This window comes from Camelus bactrianus, chromosome 18 (assembly GCF_048773025.1).
Source record: "Camelus bactrianus isolate YW-2024 breed Bactrian camel chromosome 18, ASM4877302v1, whole genome shotgun sequence".
Lineage (NCBI taxonomy): Eukaryota > Metazoa > Chordata > Mammalia > Artiodactyla > Camelidae > Camelus > Camelus bactrianus.
The window spans coordinates 28,556,590-28,576,159 of record NC_133556.1 but is presented as its reverse complement, the minus strand read 5'-3'; the positions used below and the strand labels follow the sequence as shown (position 1 = coordinate 28,576,159).

The 19,570-nt window shown below is 50.5% G+C and overlaps 1 protein-coding gene across 4 annotated transcripts in view; it reads right to left on the bottom strand.

Moving 5' to 3' along the window:
* LMF1 (lipase maturation factor 1) overlaps positions 1 to 19,570 on the bottom strand; it is a 91,236-nt gene that overhangs the window by 53,743 nt on the left and 17,923 nt on the right. For 3 of the 4 annotated variants that reach the window (XR_012500397.1, XM_074346632.1, XM_074346630.1), the window contains exon 3: positions 18,207 to 18,217. Coding sequence is in view for 3 of the 4 variants with exons in the window: in XM_074346632.1 (XP_074202733.1) it covers positions 18,207 to 18,217 (11 nt within the window). In the remaining variant the exon portion in view is untranslated. Of the gene's footprint in view, positions 1 to 18,154; positions 18,218 to 19,570 lie in introns of all 4 variants that reach the window. The other variant, XM_074346633.1, reaches the window with a different exon arrangement.

The following is a 19,570-nucleotide window of genomic DNA, read 5'->3' as shown; positions in this document are numbered from 1 at the left end:
GTACAGGATGCGCCCTCCACAAACCCTGACAAGTCCGGTCCTGCTTCTGCTACTGTGTTCCCTCATGACACTCCTGTTCCGCAGAGCTGGGCCTGAGAGTTCTTACTATTGCCACTCGGTGTATAAGGGAGATTCCACTTGAGAAAAACTGTCTTGCGAGAGCACAGACGGTCAGCTGCGTGTGGAGGTGACCCCGCACTGGACAAGCCTGGAGCTCACTCCCTCAAGCCAGCTGGTGCCCTGACTCCCACTGGTGCAGAGCCACAGATTATGGAGAAAAGGACAGGCCTTGCTGTGTTGTGTCTCCCTGAGAGCTGGGCCTGGGTGGGGAGGGACCGCACAGCAGCCAGGAGTGGAGGGAGATACTGTCCCTGAACCGCCAGCCCACCTGTCACCCAGACAGGATCTGGGAGAGCCACAAGCTGCCAGGTGACTGCTACAGACACTGCTCTCCAGAAGGGCACACTCCACCAGACTGGCTGAGACACTTTCCTCTTTGGTTGAGACAAAGCACAACATGAGATCAGGTTTAAAAAAAAAAAAAAAAAAAAAAGGGAGGTTTTCCTTCAGACAAAATCCACCTGTCCTTCACCTGGAAGGGGCATTGGGCTACTGTAAGGTCAGGAAGCCCACCCGGCCTGCAGCCTTACATCCCCCTCCTAACAGTCACCAGGCCCCCAGCCACAGCCAGGATGGCTGCATGTGCACGGGGAGGGGAGGGCATCAGCTTGCCCAAGTCCACACACCCCTTCCGCTCGTCAGAACTGCTTGGCAGAGTTGTCCTCGCTGTAAGGAGAGACTGGGGCCCGTCCTCCACTGTCCTCAGGGCCCAGGAGATACTAACACCAACCCCGCCCCAGAGATGCGGCCACCTCCCCGTGAGAGCTTCTGCTTATCTCCTGCCGGGCCTGGTCTAGAGCCTCCTGTGCCTCCTGCCCCTAGGAATCCTCCAGAACCGGCATGAGGCGGGCAAGTCTCTTAGGACACAAGCCCCATCTGCCCAGTCTCCTGGTCACTTCTCAGGCACATGAGGATTTACACCAGAGATTAGATGGTAAACGGGAGCGCATTTTCCAGCAAGTAAGTATTTCTGAAAGAGTTCATTAAAGGCTTCACGCTCTAAATAAAATCATTGTAAATCGCATGCTACCAATTAGGAAGCATTTAGAAAATTGCCAGTCTATGTCTTAAGGATGTCCTTAGGCACTGCAGGCAATAGGAAGTGACCTGGTGACCCACACAGGAGCCCTCCTCCCACTGCACTTGGTCACGGTGCTGGATAATACTCAGTTGCTGTGGCAACTAGACTTCAGAGCCCCAGGTGTCCCCTGCTGCTCAGATCCACACAGGTGTCACTAGCTAGCCTGAAAACAAAATCCATAGTAATGACCTTAGCTGGCTTTATTGGTTTGGGATAAACACAAGAATGCTTCCTGTCAACGGAAATGAGACTTGGCAACAAAGGTTTTTCAGGATTAATATATTCCAAATATTTAACATATATCAGGCTGAAGGGCACAGGGCCTTACTACTTCTTTGTCTTTGTTTTCTGTGCATGAAAATTAGCTGAAGCTCGTCGCAAAGTGCCTTGTCAGACTCCTAATGAGACGCCAGGCAGTGCTGTCCCAGGGCTGCCTGTGATGACGGGATGTTCTGATTTGGCTTCTGCCTGTGCTGTCCAGGACCCTGGCCATGTGGGACGCTTGAGCTTGAAACACAGCTGGACATGGTCAGGGCAGATCTGGACCCTGCTCTTGGTCAACCCAGGAGGCACGTGTGTCCACAGGCCTTGCACAGAGTGGCCAGCCCATCCCAGTACCACAGAAGGGTGAGCTTCTGCCCCCTCCCCACAACCTTGTGCTGTGAGAGTGGGGGTCACCCTCACTCCTCTTAACCTTGGAGGATGACCCATTTTACCCACAGCTTCTCGAAAGTGTCTCCATATACTTGTGAACACGGTGCCAGCGTCCTCCCTGCTGCCCACAGCAGGCCCATCACACAAGGGAGGGTGGGCCTCGCTTGCAGGAGAGGCCGGCGTGTCTAGTTACTACACAGACACTCGGACTGTCAGAAATGACGGGGAGGGTCAGCTCATCTGGAAAGGAGGGAATTACGCACACTTCTCCACCCGGTAGGCGGTCAGGTCAGAGGTCATGGCAGCCCTTAGGCCTCTGCCTCACTTAGAATGGGGGTCAGTGCCAGGGAAACACCAGTGTTCGTCCTTCCCTCCCCACACCTCTGTTTGTCCCCATGCCTGAAAATAAGTGATCACAGCTTCATAGCCCTGGGAAGCTGGTTGTCTCTGGCCCTCCAGGAAGGTCAAGTGTGATGGGCACCCCACCCCACAGGCCTACAATGGGCAGTGTGAACACCCCACGAGGATGAGGAGGGGAGGGGCAGGCATCTTGGCCACCGAACCAGGACCCAGTAGGCACTTCTGGCAGCCACAGTCTCAATCAGGGTCTGTGTGGTGGCTCAGTGACCCCGGGATGGGTAGTGATGACCTCAGGCACCATGTCCTTGTTGCCACCAGAAGTTTCCAGAAGGACTGGTGTACAGGAGAGGATCAGGTTTCAGGTGAGTCAGCTGATGCATATCATCACAGGAAAATACAATGAGTGACCCACAGTAGAGAGGGTGAAGCCCCACTGACTGCCTCACCCACTTGCTCTGCCCTGGGGTCTCCTTCCTGGCAGGCAAACCCAGGCCCCATAGATCTCTGCCCCCAGTGCCCGTCCCGACTGCCCTCGGGTCAAGTGTCTGCTCAGACACCACCTTCTCAGGAAGGCCTTCGTAGATGTAATGTTTGCAACTAGGCTTCAGTCCACCCTGACACTGCCTCCCAACAGCACTCACCAAGCCCACACACTGCTTATTTCACTTCCTCCTGTTCTCCATTCCTTCTACATCCAGGACACAAGCTCCAAGCAGACAAGGCAAAGCGTCCATGATAAGTATGTTCAAGGATGTAAATGAAAATATGATCATAAGACATAAACAGATAAGAGAACTTGGAAGAGAAACAGAACTATACAAAAAAAAAAACAAATTCTAGAAGTGAAACTATAATTCAATAAAATAAAATTTAAAAAAAATTCCGGAAGTGAAAAATATTTGAAATTTAAATTCTACTTGATGAGCTTAATAGCAGATTGGAGAACAGAGAATAAAAAGGTGGTAAACACGAAGAGAGTTCAAAGTTATTCAAGCTAAAGAAAAGAGACTTAAAAATTGAATAACAAAAGAACAGACTTCCAGGAACTGGTGGAATAACATCAAAAGTTCAAACATATGTGTAATTGGAATGTGAGGAGAGGAGAAAGAAATGGGGCATAAAAAAACTTTGTAAAAAATACTGGCAAAAATTATCCAAATTTGATAAAAGACATAAATTACAAATTCAAAAACCTTAGGGAATCATAAGCAGGATAATATTCTTCCAAAATGCCACGTGTAGGCACATCATAGTCAAACTGCTGTAAACCAAAGGCAGGACCTCCAAAGCAGTGCCAGAAAAGACATTACATTCAGAGAGCTGACATGAGGAATAGCAGCCGACTCCTCGTCAGAAACAATGGAAGTGAGAAGTCAGTGAACCAAACGCAGTCTTGATCCTGATGGGCTGTCTGCTCCGAGATGGGAGCCAGGAATCCAGAAGCTTTTTAGACAACAAGAGACCTAAACTGCCTGCATGAGGAGGAAGTTGAGCGTAATCCAAGAACATTCTGGCGATCCCAGTACAGGTGTGAAGGGAAGAATCACTAATCTCTATTAGCAGCCTCTATCAGGCTGTTTGTCTAAGCAAGGCAAAGGCAGAATGCTATCTGTCATAGAACATGCTGAAAAGGCACTCAATAAAAACAGACCATTTTCTTTTGGACATAAATCAAAGAGGTAAGACTTTGACCTAAGTCCTTATACTAACAACAATGAATGGAAAAAATATTACCCATCATTATAAAAAACCTTGTGGCCTATGGATGAGAAAGCAGGAGAAACTTGTCTAACATTAAGTAAGATCTGCTTTCATTCCAGGCATTTTCATTTCATTTTCCAGAATACTCTAGCTGCCATTCACACCATTAACTCTGTCCTTCCCCACCAGCCACTGAAACCAAGGATCTCATGTGGAAAGGACAGGACACAAGGGTCCTGCGGAGTGGGATCAACTGAGCAGGCCCTCTGGGAAGTTATTGGAGGAGCTTGGCACGAAGCAAACCTTCCCTCCTCACAGGGAGCATCAGGTGGGGACCAAAAGTCCTGTGAGTTCTTACCCAGACTCAACCTTAGAATAGAACAGATTCAGTCTTACCTTTTCCCATTACCTAAATGGGAGTGGTGACTAGTTGGGAGAGAGCACAAGGGGACTTCCTGAGGTGATGGTAATTCTCTGTGCATTGATGAGGGTTTGGATTACCCAGGCACATGCATCTGTCAAAACTAACAACATCTACTTATGATCTGCACATTTCATTGTGGGTGAATTCTTTGTCAAGGCAAATACCTGAACATACACTGAGCTCTTGTTAACAGCCTGCACACTGAATCTTTTTAGGGGCAGAGGCACTGATATCTGGCATTTACTTTGAAATCCATCAAAATATATGATGGACTGACGGGTAGAGAGTTAAATAAATTAGCTAAATAACAAACTAGTAAAATATAAACTGTAGAATCTAGGTGGGTCCAGAGATAGGTTTTTTTTTACTATATAATTCTTTAAACTTTCTCTGTACGCTTGAAATTTTTCATAAATGATTTTAAAAGTCCTATTCAACACTGTAGTGGAGGTCCTAGCTACTGCAATAATGAGAAAAAGAAATAAAAGTTTAAGGTTTGAAGTGAGAAAAAAAAATATGACTGTCTACATAGAAATTAAAAAACAATAGGAAAAAAACCCACAAGAGAATCTACAGAAAATGAGCTCAGCTACTGAATTTAAGGCGTTAACAGAGTGATTGGAAGTGACATTAAATGGAGTCCTCTGGGATGCTTGGGACCAAGTCCTTCTGAAAATTAAGTAAAGGAAAGGGTGATGGGTTTATTCTGACTGCCCTAGAGAAACTGCATTTAGAGCAACTGAAGAGTTGATGAGGAAACATTACTTTGATTAAAAAAAAAAATCCAAGACAACAAATGCAAGCAGAACAACAGAGTTGGAACACCAGCACCCTGCAGGCCCTAGTGGGTGAGTTCAGGCAACGACCAAGGCTACCGGGGCCCAGCGGTGTGGCTGGTGGGGACTTTCTAAGGATGGAGCAGGCTGGGAAGGCCTTCCCTCAGCAATCTTACCACCACAGAGGGGAAAGGCAGGCTGTGCCCCGTGACTGGCTGCAACAAGAAAGTCTCTGACGTGGTCTGGTGCTCTCCAACCAGCTCCTGGGCGGTGGGGGGCCCGGGGAGGGAGTTAGCCCCGTGCAGCACGAGCCTGGCGCTCCCTGACTGCAACACGCTCGTGTCAGAGCTCATCAATGAAATGTGTCGAATCCTCATCTGGACAGATTGACTATAGACAGGGCATTTGTTTGAGACAACCGGCAACATTGGAACGCTGACTAAATACCTGATAGAACTGGTCCTAAGTTTTTAGGCACCATGATGGTACTGTAGTTACATTGCTCTTAAAGGCCCCACCCTTTAGAGGTGTTCAATGAAGAATTTCTAAACGAAGTGACACAATGTACGGGGTTTACTTCAGTAGAGGAGCGGAAGGGGAGTCGGTGAATGGAAGGCCAGTGTGTGCCTGAGGATGGTGGCGTCTTAGATGGCTCACTGGGCACATAAGGTCACTCTCTTTGCTTTCACATTTGCTTGAAATTTTTCATAATCAAAAGTTAAAGAAAAACAAGCAAGGGATTCCCTCATCTTCTGCCTGGACGTTTCAAACTGCCCGCTGGCGCTCTCACAAAACGTAAGCAAATTGTGAAACGCTGCTCTTTACGCTGCCATTTGTTCTAGAAGCCAAACTTACAGTGTATGTGGGGAAAAGTCTTCAAAATACGTATTTAAAAGCTTTCTGGAGAAAATCATTAACCATTTTGGAGGGACACAGAAGATAAATTAAAAAAAAAAACTCAAAAGAATGAGCATGAGTTCTACAGGAGAAGCCATCAGAACAGCTGTAAGTCATCATCCTGGCAGCTGGGGTGACCCGCCTGCAGTGGTTGAGTCTGATCAAACCACTCAGGCATAACTCTAAAAACAATTACAACTCTTTTCCAGGACAAGACAGGAGATGTGTTTTTCCGAGTGACTGGTTTCCCAAGGAGGCTCAGAACTGGAAGCTGAAATAGGGCTGAGACGCTTCTCTGACTGTTTGGACCCAGAGGTCCTCCAACCATAGCCTGAGGTAAAGCGGGATGTGGGCAGAGACCCTGGCTCCACACGCCTGATGCAGTGCAGTTGACCCAGAGCGTGGTAGTTCTGTAGGGCAGGAGGGAAGAAAAGCAGGACCCAGGATCCAGGTGCAGATGGCCACATCCTCAAAGAGAATGTTCTGCTCCAGTTCAATGTTCACATAAAAAAGAGGGTGCACCCACCCAAACGTCCAGTGGTATCAATTGTCCTGAACCCGGGTCCTGAACCAAATGGTCGGGGGGCAGGGGCCAGAATTTCAACACTGAAAATGGTGTCCTAGTGTTTATGCTGCAAGGCTGACACTTGTCCTGCTGTCACATGCAAATGAACTAGGGTGAGACCACCCCCTCCATCCTGCAACAGCCAGCGCTTCTCACCAAATTAGAACCTGAGACACACCGATGTGACAAGACCTTCTTGTGAGCCTCTCAACAAAACCACACACGCAGACTTGAATCGTAGGAAGAAGGGGCCGGGCCACCGAGAGTCCAGAGGAGTACGAGGCCTGGAGAAGTCCGCTGGCATGACCAGAATCAGGTCTTGTTTCCTGTGTCACTGCTTTCATCCTCCAAGCCCTGCTGCCTTTCTTGAGGCAGATCAAATAGCTCTTCCTCAGATGAAAGGACATTTCTTGCCATCAAAAAATACAAAACCCAAGACACAGCACAAATGAAACGGGTAGAAGGACACTGAACTCACCAGGCCCTGAGGAAGTGCCAAGCACCTGGCTGGATCCCGGTGACACCCCCTCCCCATGTCTGTAGACCTGCCGAGCACTGGGCACAGAAAAGGGAAAGTCTTGAGCAGCTTTCTGTCGCACCCCTCCGCCGCTCTCCTGTTTGGCCCACCGCCCGCAGCAGCACATCAGCGAAGCTCAGACCATGAGGCCATCATGACCCCTCCCTGTCTGCTCTACGGTGTGGATGCGCCCTCCAAGAAGCATTGTCTCCAGGACCATCTGTGGGTCCAGGAACCCTGGCCAGTGCCTCCTGCCAGGCAGCAGTGCAGAGAGCAAGTCAACTTTAAGACTGGGCAGAAACTGGCCCCTCCTCTGTGGCTCAATACCCTGCCACCCACCACAGACCTCCACCCTCCCAAGTCCCAGCACACTGGGTCCCCACAGCCCCCAACCCAGATGGGGCCTGAACCCTGCCTGCATTCTGCCTCCACCTACAGCTCACTGAGACCCCTCCCAGAGAAGGAAGCGCCTTTCCACGGGCAGAGGCACTCCTCCCACCTGAGCACCTGGCCAGCAAGTCCCTTGGCCTCAAGACCCCCCCACCCAACTGCCCAGGGTTCTCAGAAGCCTGCCATGAACACCGGCTCCTCATGTCTGAGTCCTGCTCATATATGTTCATTTTTATTTCATTTTGTTAAAACTAACATATTGACCCTTAACTGAAAGCGGAAGTGTTCAGTGAAGATAGATCAGAACTAGAAAGAAGAATAAAATTGTCTGCTCACCCAGAGATAAACCTGGTTAATACCTTGGTCTCAGATTTCAAAACAGATTTGACAGATTTTTAAAGAAGCAAAATGGAATACAGTGCATGTTGCTTAAAACCAATGTTAAAATATCACAAGTGTTTCTTCATATACTGAACGGCACTGTGGTCACCAAATCATATTGTACAAGGACCCACAGAGAAGAGACACACGTATATGGAACTAGTTGCCAGTGGCTGACCCTCTGAAACACCTCTTTTCCTCCCAGCACAAGTAGCCCTCGGTCTGGGCCTGGCCCTGCTGTAGCAGCCCTGCCGGGGAGATGGTGACCAGCCCGCACATGCACAACCATGCTGACGTCTCGTCCTCCAGGGAGGTCCCTACCAACTCATCTGCCCCAGTGGCACCTGTCCCCAATCCCCAACCCCCAACCCATCCAGTCATGAGAAAACACCAGATAAGCCCAACTGGAGGAACGTCCTACCAAATATATGACCAGACCTGCTCAAAACTATCAAGGTCATGAAAACCCAGGCAAGTCCAGAGACCAGAGGGGACGAAGGAGCCATATCGGCTAATGCAGAGCAGGGACCCTGGACTGGAAGGGGCACTGGCAGAATCCAACAGCATCTTAGTCCAGCTGTAGTGACTGGTGCTGTGGTAAGATGTTGACTAAGGGGCTGGACGAGGTGCCCTGGTGACTCTGAACCATCTCTGTAACTCCAAACCAACGTTGAGATCTTTTTAAGGTGTTGTTGACTCATTTCATCAGGATGAGCTGCCTAAAGAATCTGGGACACGGGGCTCTGTCTCGGATGACCTGGCTGAGGCCACTGCCCCTCTAGTAGCCCCCTGGGCTCAGGCCGAGGAGAGCAGACCCCAGACGGCCCTGCGGCCCTTGCTCTGTGGCTGCCTTCCACTCTGTGCTGCCTTCACTTGGGTTCAGGAACTAACTGTGAACGTTCTGCTTAGCAACTCCTGTGTTGGCTCAGGGTGCCATTCCCAGCCCGGGGGCTGATGCCCAAGGAAAGCTACTAGAGCGTCAGTGCACACGATCGCCCAGAAACACGGGAGCACACGCGCAACTGCACCAGCATTTCTGGGTTTGGAGATATGTGCACTGAAAATCAAAGAAAACACGGCATCAGGTTTCTTGATGCTGTGTGCACCCACTACCAGCATGGCCTCCCAAGCTGAGGGTGGCCTGGAATAGGTGTGAGGCTTCTCTCCAGAGTGATGACCGTCTGCCTTCTCATGACAGCTCAGAGGACCTAGAGTCCTCGATTTCAAACACAGGCTCCCCGTGGGCCAGCCGAGCTGTAATTAAGCTTCTCTGTCCTATTATCTGCAGGGACAGTGTGAACGGGGCAAAGCCCGGCCCTCGTGGGGCTGACAGACTGTGGGGGAGGGGCACACAGCACATTCGGAAGATCCAGGGCAGAGGTGACAAGCTGGAGAAGAACAGGACTGGGACTGGGGCTGGGGGAAGCCTGCCTGCAGGGGAAGGAGACTGGGGGAGCACACGGCTCCCCGGGGCACATCCCACAGCAGGAACAGCCCGTCTGAGGCCAATAAGTGTCAACGGACGTCACGCAAAATTGACCCCTGAATCCTGTTGGAGGTCCATCTTCTAAATGCCCAGAAGACAGTTACTGAGGCTGAAACCAAATGGAAAACCTCGTGAAAGGGACATCAATCTGAGACCAGTCAACACACTGGTGATAAATACAGGGGAACCTACTTTAAAAGAGGTAGAACATTTTTGGTAGGAGGATGACATAGCCATTAAGAAGGGATTTGTTATACGCACTTGGGAACCATTAATGATACTAAAACTGCATCGGTGTCTGTCTCCATTCAACGAATCCACACAGACAAGAGCTGCTATTGTAACAGCAACAAAGCATGGCTTCCTCGTTTAAAATTTCTGTTTTAAAATATCAAAGCATTTACAAAAGAAACTGGCACACAGCTGCTGCTCCAGAGCTAACCTAACAATGCTGCTCCCTGTTACTGCGCTGGCAAAGGTCAGGCTTGCCGACGCTGTTCCCCCCGTGCCAACAATGGGGCATTGGAGCCAGGAAGCTCCAGGGACACACACCAGACTCTGGAGGTTCCAGGCCAGCCAGTGGCTGAGATGGTGTCCGGTGAGACCAAGAGCCCTTCTCTGGCTCCTCAGCACTCACTGCAATTCAGGACACACAGGTGGTTACCTGGCAGGGAAGCCTGTCCGCCTTGCCTCAGACAGGCAAATGTTAAAGCTGAAGAAGTAGAGAGAAAGACCCATGTTACCAGCTGCTTTTAGCTGTTTTATATAAACATGATCAATAAAAGGGTTTAAAAATAATCCTCCCTGAGAATACTGCTCCAGACCACAACAGGGAGAAACGCAGTGGAGATGTGGCTGGGTCTCTGGCCTCACCTCCATCACAACGAGGCACCTGCCCTGCGAACCACAAGGATCCTTCAGATGGGGAGACAAACGAAACCTAATCTGGCAGAGGGTTAACCTGCCCACCATCTCCAAATCCAAGGCCTCAAAACCATGTGCTCCTGGCCAAAACAGAAAGCTCCATGAAAGGGGAGAAGGAACTGATAGATTATCTGATGTGTCTGATTCAGTAAAAAATAGTATTGGGAGAAGTCAAGCAGTTGTGCTGGTGAACTTGGAACAAATTGCTGAAACATGATCAGAGATGAAAAACAAAGCAAAACAAAAAAGGAGAGGCAACTATCAACTCCAGAAAAAACAAAGAGTTACTAGGAAAAAATTATTATACTTCATTATTGGCTCAGCAGTCAATAATATTTATGTAGTTATAATAATGTAAAGACTAAATACTAATTTCATAAAAATTGTATTTGTGACATAGTTCAACTGAGATGGTAAGGGGAAGAGTGTTAGAAATGTGGGAGAGTAATGACAGGAAGTACATGGATAACGTCTAAAGGTGATGCATTAAGAACGACTTGTGTAAACATATAACTCAGAAGTGTGAGGTAAATTCAGAAGTGCTGGAGGACACGAAGGAGTCACTCTGAGAATAGGACGGGGAGAGCAGAGGTAAACAAAGGTAAGCTGTTTCTGTTATAAGCTGTATAATACAACTGGAATTTATAATCCATTCACATGTCTAATTTTTCAAAAAAATACTTAAAAGAACAATCTTCAGGCCATATTATCTAGGTGTAGTGTAATAAAATCAGAAACTGCCCAACAAAAAGTAACCTATAAAACCTTAAGTGTTTGGGATTTTTGATGCTTGTCTCTAAACAGCACTTGGCCAAAGAGGCACCAGCATATGAGGGTTATAATACTACCTGCCACTGTCAGGGGACACTGAGGTCTTAGCGGACAGGGCCAGGGACACAGTCAGAGGGGAGTGACCACCTGTCCCCATGCTTTTGTTTGTAGATAAGAAGAATGGAAGATTAATGAGTTAAACAATCAGCTCGAGATCTTAGAAAATAATAAACCCCTTCCTCCTAGAAGGAGGAAGCAACCTGTAAAAAGTAAGAATTAATGAGCCGGAACACACTTAAAAAAAAATCTGATAAATAAAACCAGCTCTTTGAAAGGACCCACATGACTGCCGTGACACCGGAGAAGGGAGGAGACAAACACGCATCATGCAGGAGAGTCTGGGGGCGCCGAGAGGAGGGGGTTGGAGGGGGAGGGCCGGCGGGCGGCACACAGAGCCTAGTCTGTGGGACCAGCAGCAAGTCTCCAGAGAACAGGTGGTGATGAGACTGCCCTCAACACCAGAGAGCCAGCACCAAGAAACTCCATAGTCAACTGCGATACTAATATTGATTATACTATGAACTAAAAAGGAAACACTCATCAAACGTCTACTCACCTTAATAAAAATAAAAGATAAATTAGAAGCATTTCAGACAAAACCCACCTGAATGGGTTCAGGACTGGAAGTATGAGTTACAGCAACAAGATGCTTCTTCAGTATCTAAAATTCTGCATATTAAAGAGGTGAACATGTTTTTAGAAGCAGAAATGGGTAACTAGATGTGATAGAACAAATTAGAACAAGCCAAGTGTTAACCATACGAATAAGAAAAAATGGTCTTAAATACATTTTTTTCCCAGGTTCCACCAAGTAATTTTCATCAGCTATTACCAAGAGAAGAAAGGCCCATCTGGGAAACACTGACCCCAGTCTAATGCATCTGCTTGTGCGCAGATTTGAGCAGGCACCTAAGTAAAGTAGGTACAGACAGGGAGGCGGTTAAGGTGGGACTACCTTCAGTCTCCCCCAGCCCCTTACCTGCTGCTCCTCCTCCTCCAGCAACAAACAGTGACTGCTGGGCAGCACACTCCTGCAACTGGTGCTCCCAGTGACCCAAGAGAGGGGACAGAGAGGAGAGAGAAGGCCATAGCACCAAGGAGGAGGCCCAGGCTGGGGGCAGTAGTGGGGGGCGAGGGGGTTTGAGGCCAACCAGGGCCGCCGACGGTGAGACCATGGCAAACACGGTGACTGTTTCTCTCGCATTGGAAATAACCACCTCTGCTGGCTGAGGTGGTTCACACTCTCCATGTATCACGTGGTGGCCCTAAAAGTCACCCAACTCAGGCTCTCTGTCTGTCCTGAGGAACCGTCACGCAGAACTCACCGTCCCAGGGAGTTGGGTGGAGGGCTGGGGAGGGATCGAATCACCCAAGTGCAGGGACGAGCAGGTGGGTCTGCAGCCTGGCAAGCTCACAGGATGGGGCTGGCAAGGCTGCCTCTGATTATGGGAATAATTTAATCACAAGAAACTGCTTTCCTGGACACTGGGCTGGGGGGAGAATCAGACAAACCATGAATGAAAGCAGAGGATATGAGAACCAGGCGAAGCTTGGTGCCGGGGCTGACAAGGGTCTGGAAATGGTTTGGTGGACCTGCTGCGGCCAAGGCAGCTCAGGGTTGTGAGGCCGGCTAATCGCTTCCTGCAGGCAGGCTCCACTCTGGCACCAAAAGGTTTTAATAAAAACTCCCAATTGGGCCAGTAAACCCCTCATTAAGCTGTTTTTAAAGCATGAATTTAAGAGCGGTAAGGGTCACAGGGAGCATTTAATTTACAATGGCTGGCGAGAGGTGCTGCTGTGACAGGGAACGTAGGGTTCAGGTGTCCAGTCCGACATGGCCCTCGACCTGCCTGGAAGTGGAGTTTGGCGGAGTGAGGCGGCAATAGCAGAGCAGGGCACCAAAGGACAGCGGCAGGTGACACAGCTGAGACTCAGCCCATCCACTGAGGTCCCTACACGTAGCCCAGGCCCTCCATGCCTGCATACCTGTGGCCACCTGCACATCAACTCCCTGCCAGACACCCACCTGTCCAGGACACTGCCACCTGTCCCACTCCCCACCCCGGTTCACCTGTCTCACCTCCCTGGCATGGACCTCCCACTGCAGCCTTGGTGTGTTTAAACGCGGTGATTCACTCCCTGTATTCACTCCCTGTACCCACCACGAGGATGGCTCCTACAGGGATCCAGTGTGTTCCCAGCTCACACAGCATATTCCGGGTAACCCCTTGGATGTCTCTGCTGTGGGCCTGTTCCCTGGCCCTGCGGTTCACGACGAGACTCCAACATTCGCCCAGCCCTAAGGAACAGTCTGGACCAGCAGACACTTCGTTTTCACAATAACAGGATAAAACAGTAATTTGTCCATTGAGCTTCTCACTGAAACCAAGGATCCCTAAAATGTCCAATTCGTAGCCTGATGGGCCTGCAGTAAAACATGAATACTCCTTCCCTGAAAAGGAATATCCCAGGTGGAGCCTTTCAGAATCCTTCCCTAAAATTCCCTCCACACCTCTCCCTCCCCTGCAAGGATGAGAAATAGGGAAATAAGTCCCTTGAGAGAAAACTCCTAAGGAATAAATCAAATGCACTTACGTTGTGCCTTTTAGGAAGGCAAGGCTCCTGGGCTCCTGACAGAGGAGCATCAGTGCTGGGAGATAGAGACAGGGAGGAAGGTGCCCGGGGGTCACCTGCCTGGGGGCACCATCTGCATATACTGAGGTCCCTCAAGATAAAATTAAATCAAAGAAGTTACAAAACCCTCCCAAGGCCTCGGAAGCCTTGAAAGAAGATGGGAAGCCACAGGAAAGCACAGGCTTCCTCATATCTGTCTGTCTGGGTGTGAGGACACTGTGAAATGGCCAAGGCCTGGGGCCGGAAAGGACCCTCAACACAGCTTGGCCAGTGTGGATCGTTCAATGTCCCGCAGAGTCGGCCAACACAGCACCCTGGCCTGCAGCCTACCCCTCTGGCACTCTTGCCTGCCCAGGTCTGGGAGGGGCCTGCCTCTGGGCACAGTCACCCTCTGCTCACCCTGACTTCAGCACACACGGGCAGAGGGAGCCTGCTTCCTGGAGTGTTGACTCCCTGTCGCTTGGCCCGGGGCCCCACAGGAGCACTGGTCAGAAGGGCATGGGCCAAGAACAGCCTCATCCTGGCGGAAAAGGCCAGAAAGCCCTTCCCGGAAGCCCCAGAGCCACACCTGCCGGGTTCCTGCGCTGTTTTCAAATGCAAAGAGGCTGGCATAAAGTTCAAAAAAAGTTCATAGCCCCAGGGTCACAAATATCAAAAAGCACACTTCCTGCAGGGGAGCAGAAAATGGGCCACACTTATAGGGTGCAGAATAAAAGACGTTTTAGACCCATTCTTTGAAGTGAAAGTTACCAAGCCAGGGGCCTTCAAAGTACACAGCAGAGATGCAGCCACAGCAGAGAAGCGAGTCACACAGGACGCTGCGGTTTCCTGCATTCGTGTGGCCTCTCCTCAACCAGCATCACATCCACCTACAAGTGGACGGTGGCTGGGGACCCCATGGTGGAGATGTGGGATGTTCACAGAAGCTCGGACCTCCTGGGAAGTGTTGGTTCTGAATGGAGGGAGTGACCAGGAGGAGGGGTGGCTATGTGGACCCTCTGGGCAGGGACTGTGCCCCATGTCCAGATGAGGGGTCACACCTGCAGACTGCACCCAGGGAAGGTCAGAAAAGATGGGCTGGTGGAGGCCCCAGAAGAAATGACTGCAGGGACTCCTCCAAGCAGCGCTGCCAATGGAAATCTTTCTCCACAGCAGTGGACACCATCTGAGATCTGTGTGGCCATGGGGTGCCTGAGCCCTGGACGTGGCAGGGAGATTGTGGAGCTAGGGAGCAAGCCCCAGGGCCCCGTATTTCCTGCATCTCAGTGGCCTCACACCCATCAAAGAAGGAACAGAATGTAAATGGATGTAGAAAAATAAGTATAAACAAGACGATCGACTCACTGAGAAAACCCAGTTCTTGCTGGGGGCCTGAGGCAGCTGAGGGAGGAAAAGCCCCAAAGGTCCAAAGCCCCTTAGGTCTGGCTCCCCAGGCCCGGCCCAGGGGTCACGCCTGAAGCATCGGTTGCCTTCTCTCCTCTAGGCTTAGTGAGCAGGGCACAGACAGAAGCACGGCAGGTGAGGGTGAGAGGCTGGACCAGGCGTCTGGACGGTCAGTGGGAAACGACCAGCGAGCTGCTGCAGGGTAGACACCACACTGATCCAGTCATATCTCAGGGGCCTCATGAGGGAAAGGTATGGATGACCTCTGAAGTCACAGCCCATTACCACAGGGGCAGAGAAGACTTGTGAAAGACACCCCACAACACCGATGGAAGTGCAGACAGAGCCGCCTGTTTAATTCAGAGCTGGTGGCTGCGCCTCCTGCCAGTGATACCCCTGCTCCCACAAAGGCTCACATGCCACTTCCACGGGGATCCCAGGGCTGTGGAACCCTCGTGCCATGGCCTCACGGCTCGTAGCTCGAGACTCAATGAATGGTACCCACCCTCCCCCTTTCCCCTGCAAAACACAGGACTTTATAACTACCCAGGACCCAAGCCCGGAGGCTGCTCCCACAAGTCAGGCTCTGATACTTTTGTTCATCACAACAACTGGAAAGGAGAATCAAGTAACTTTTACTAAGCAAAGAGGGTTTATCTGAATGCCAGGCAAGGCCGCTTCCCTGAGGGAAGCCTGACCTCAGACAAGCTGGACATGGAGCTCGCACAGCCAGGCTGTGACCAACCATGCAGGCTGGACTTGCACTCAGGACAAGAGAACATTCCCAAGTCGTCCCACTGCTTCTTGCTTAAACCACCAAACCCTGAGCACAGAGACAGAGATCCAGGCAGCTTCCGGTGCAAGGACCGGCCATTTTGCCAACGCTCAACACTTGATTGTTTAATTCGGAAGGTGAGAAGCGACACCGGCCCACAACACCCTGATCACTGTGCTTTACATGTTAAATTAAAACTACTGCTTTGTTACCTGCTTTTCTAAGGCAATTACAAGTCAGAAAACTTTTTATTTACCGTTATCTTAAATCCCACTGCTCTACCTTCCTTCCATCAAGTGGACCCGAACTCCACTGCTGTCCCTCTGACTCCATCCTCTTGAAGAACTCGCTTTGCATGGGGGCTGTGGGGCCAGTCTGCCTGTTGCTGGACAATGGCTCTGCTGGGTGACAGTGGGGCCTCCTTCCTGGGACCTGAAGCTCCAGGTCCCTGTCCTCTGTAGGCAGAGCCTTAACAAGAGTGGGGATTATCATCTTTGTCCCTCTGGATGTCCCTCCTAACTCGGGTCGCAATTAAGATCTTCATGCTCTGCCTCTGGCAGTTTGCTATAATGTGTCCAGGACACGTTGTATGTTAGTGGTCTCTGAGATTCTAAGTCAGTGGCATTTTGCTTTTCATTCATTTTGGAAAATTCTTGGCCTTAACTTCTTCAAATATTTTCCTGCCCTTCTTTTCTCTCTTCTGCTCTGGGTTCCATTACCTTCATGTTAAGTTCTTCATTCTGTATTTTTCATTTTTTTCCATCTGTGTTGGATATCTCAGGTTCACTGATTTTTTTCCCTCAGCTGTGTCTGCTCTGCAGTGGGTACATTTTTGGGGCGTATGTATGTGTCTAGTAGTTTTTTGTCATGTCAACCACTGTGTGTAGAAGCCAGTAGCTACTGAGTTGCACATAATTACCCAGAAGTAAGCATGCACGGCGGGGCAGGGGGCAGGGCTGGACAGTCTAGCCAGAAAAGTTGTTCAGCCCCAAACACAGGCCATGCAGGGCCCGTGCTGAGCAGCCCTTGGCCCTCAGCTGTCTTCACCTCTGGCTGGGAGGCCTCACGTCTGCCCTGTACACGCGTATGCAGTCCTGGGTCATGAGACTGGGCCCAAGTCTGTGTGCAGAACTGTGGTTCCCTTCCCTGGCTCTCTCCTCCCGGACCCTCAGACCAGAGGAAGGCGGGCCTCCCTGCAAAGGACGGGATGCCCCACGCGAGCCTTCAGCCCTAACACGCCTTCCTGGCCTGTCCTTCCCCAGGGCCTCTGGCAGGGAGGCACACACATTCCCACAGAACCTTCTCCTGTCTGGAGCTTGGTCCACAAAACCAAAAGGGAGCTCGAAGCAGAATTAAAGGAAAAGTGACATGCGGATCTGTCTGTCCCGTGGCAGGAACAATGGTAGGACAGCACAGGAGTCCTATCTCCACCCTCCAGTCGATTCTACCAGCAGCAGGTCATCTGCCTGGCTTATCACTATGGCTGGCATGGCTGGTGCTCAACTGACGTGGAAGGAATGAAGAGAGAAGATGGAGGTGAGGCTGCTGCAGTGAGGGGAGCATCTGCAGGAAGCAGAGTCCGTGCACGAGCATCAGAGGTGGAACAGCCACCCAGCTCCCTTTCCGCCCTGCTCAGATCTCAGCACCGCAGACCAACGGGCCGCAAGAACTTCGCCCTGGAACTCGCAGTTCTGCTCTGCTCCCCAAGCTCCCCGAGAACCTGGGCCAGCCCTGCACTAAGCATGCCTGTCCGGGACCGACTTAGGGGAGGCCGTCCTCGCTGCCCCCAGTGGGAGCCCCGGTGCTCGATGGCTCCATGACTGCTCTGCCTGTAGCTTTCCCGCAAAGCACAGCCAGGACCTAAAGTCTACCCACCCAAAACCAAATGCTAGCTTGTACCTGGGAAACCTCCTCTGCACAGTGTGTCCACTGAGGAGGCAGGACCGTCTGGGAGGAGAATGTGGGTCCAGGGGACACTGAGGGGCTCACGTCACCAGCTGCTCCATTCCCCAAAGGGAACGACCTGTGAGGAAGCAATGGGACCTCCCGCACAGGATCCATCTCCTGAATGGAGACCACTGTTAGCAGGAAGGACCTGATACCTGAGGTCCCATTATGGCATGAGGCCCTCACCCCAACAGGAGGCCTGGGTGGGAGGCAGGTCAAGTGCAAACATGCTGTCAGACCAGACTGTGCACCGAAAGCAAATAGGGGGGCCAAGCAAGAAAAGCCAGGAAATGCAGGAAGATACATACCCCAGGTTAATGCTAAACTCGGCATGTGATATCCTAAATGACTGTCACTTACCAAATGAATACCTGAAAAACAAAAGAAAAATGTATCAATTTAGGCATGTTTTACCAAAAAACTTCCAATTTAAGCATCATGTTACCTCATTAAATACAAAGCAGCCCAGTGACTCCAGGACAGTGTGGGGACAGGCAAGAGAGCTTATGACACTACTGAGGCATGAGGTGAAGTGAGGGGAGATCTGCCCAGTTGAATGTAAGCTTAGGGTCCACCCTCTGTCTGTGATTCAACTGGCGGTGGGTTGTTAGTGGTGAGTATGATTTAGTGAAAAAACCTGGGAACAAGTGGACTCATAATTCTAACCTGTGTGTTCAAAGGTCAACTGTACTTGGTTTTCCTGCAGTGAATAATTTCCATCAAACACCATGAAAACGTCATACTCTGGAATCTCCAATTTCAAAGGAGCCCCCCATTATCCCAAGCACAGTTTTTAAGAGAAGCAACTCTAAATGAAGGACTTATCAGACATGTCTGTGGATCTGAGGGGAGTTGGGGGACTGGTCCAGGATGCACCCTGGGGTGGGAAGACGTACTGAGCACAAGAATGCTTATGGACCTGAGTCATGGAAGTAACCCCCAACGTAAGAGAAGGGGACCCGGATGGGACTGCACTGGCCCTGGAACAGCCACTCCTCATATTTGAAGCCTCCGGCCTGCAGCCCACATTAACACCAACGTCCACCAGCGCACTCCAGGGTAGAATTGCCATCAGTATCTTTAACTGACCCTGTGACTGACTATGCGGAATAAAAAGGAGCGAGGCACCGGCACTCACAACACCATGCATGAGCGTCTGCTCCGTGAGAGAAGCCGGACGCGAGGCCTCGCGCTGTGACCACACAACTATGAAACATCTGAGCAGGTGTGTCCAAACAGAATGGAAGCAGACGGGCGGCCAGGGCTGGAAGGGGACATGGCTGGGAGGGTATGAAATGTGTCAGACTAGACCGTGATGGGTCTTGCACACGTTAAATGGTTACATTTTATGGCACATAAATGATGACGTTAAGAAAAACAAATAGCTGTCTGATGAAGTACGTGTGAATGAAAGGGTGCGGGGATGGTCTATTGTTTTGTTTTTTAAAGAAACTCAAGTTCTCCCTGCTCTGAGAGACTTAGATTTTGCTCCCAAACAGTGTGTTAACGCCTTACCCCCACCTGTCTGTTAAGGACAGGCACTCCCTCTCGGAGATGGCCAGCTCACTGACAGCTCATGTCCATGGGAAGGACAGAAATCAGAGAAGCAAGAAGGGGTCTGTGCCGCCCTGCACATAAGCCAAGTGTCCGTAGCGCCTCTGCCTTGTCCTAGACAAGCGACTCCTTCACGAGGCTCTGATTTTCACAGGCCTCTGATTGGAAAA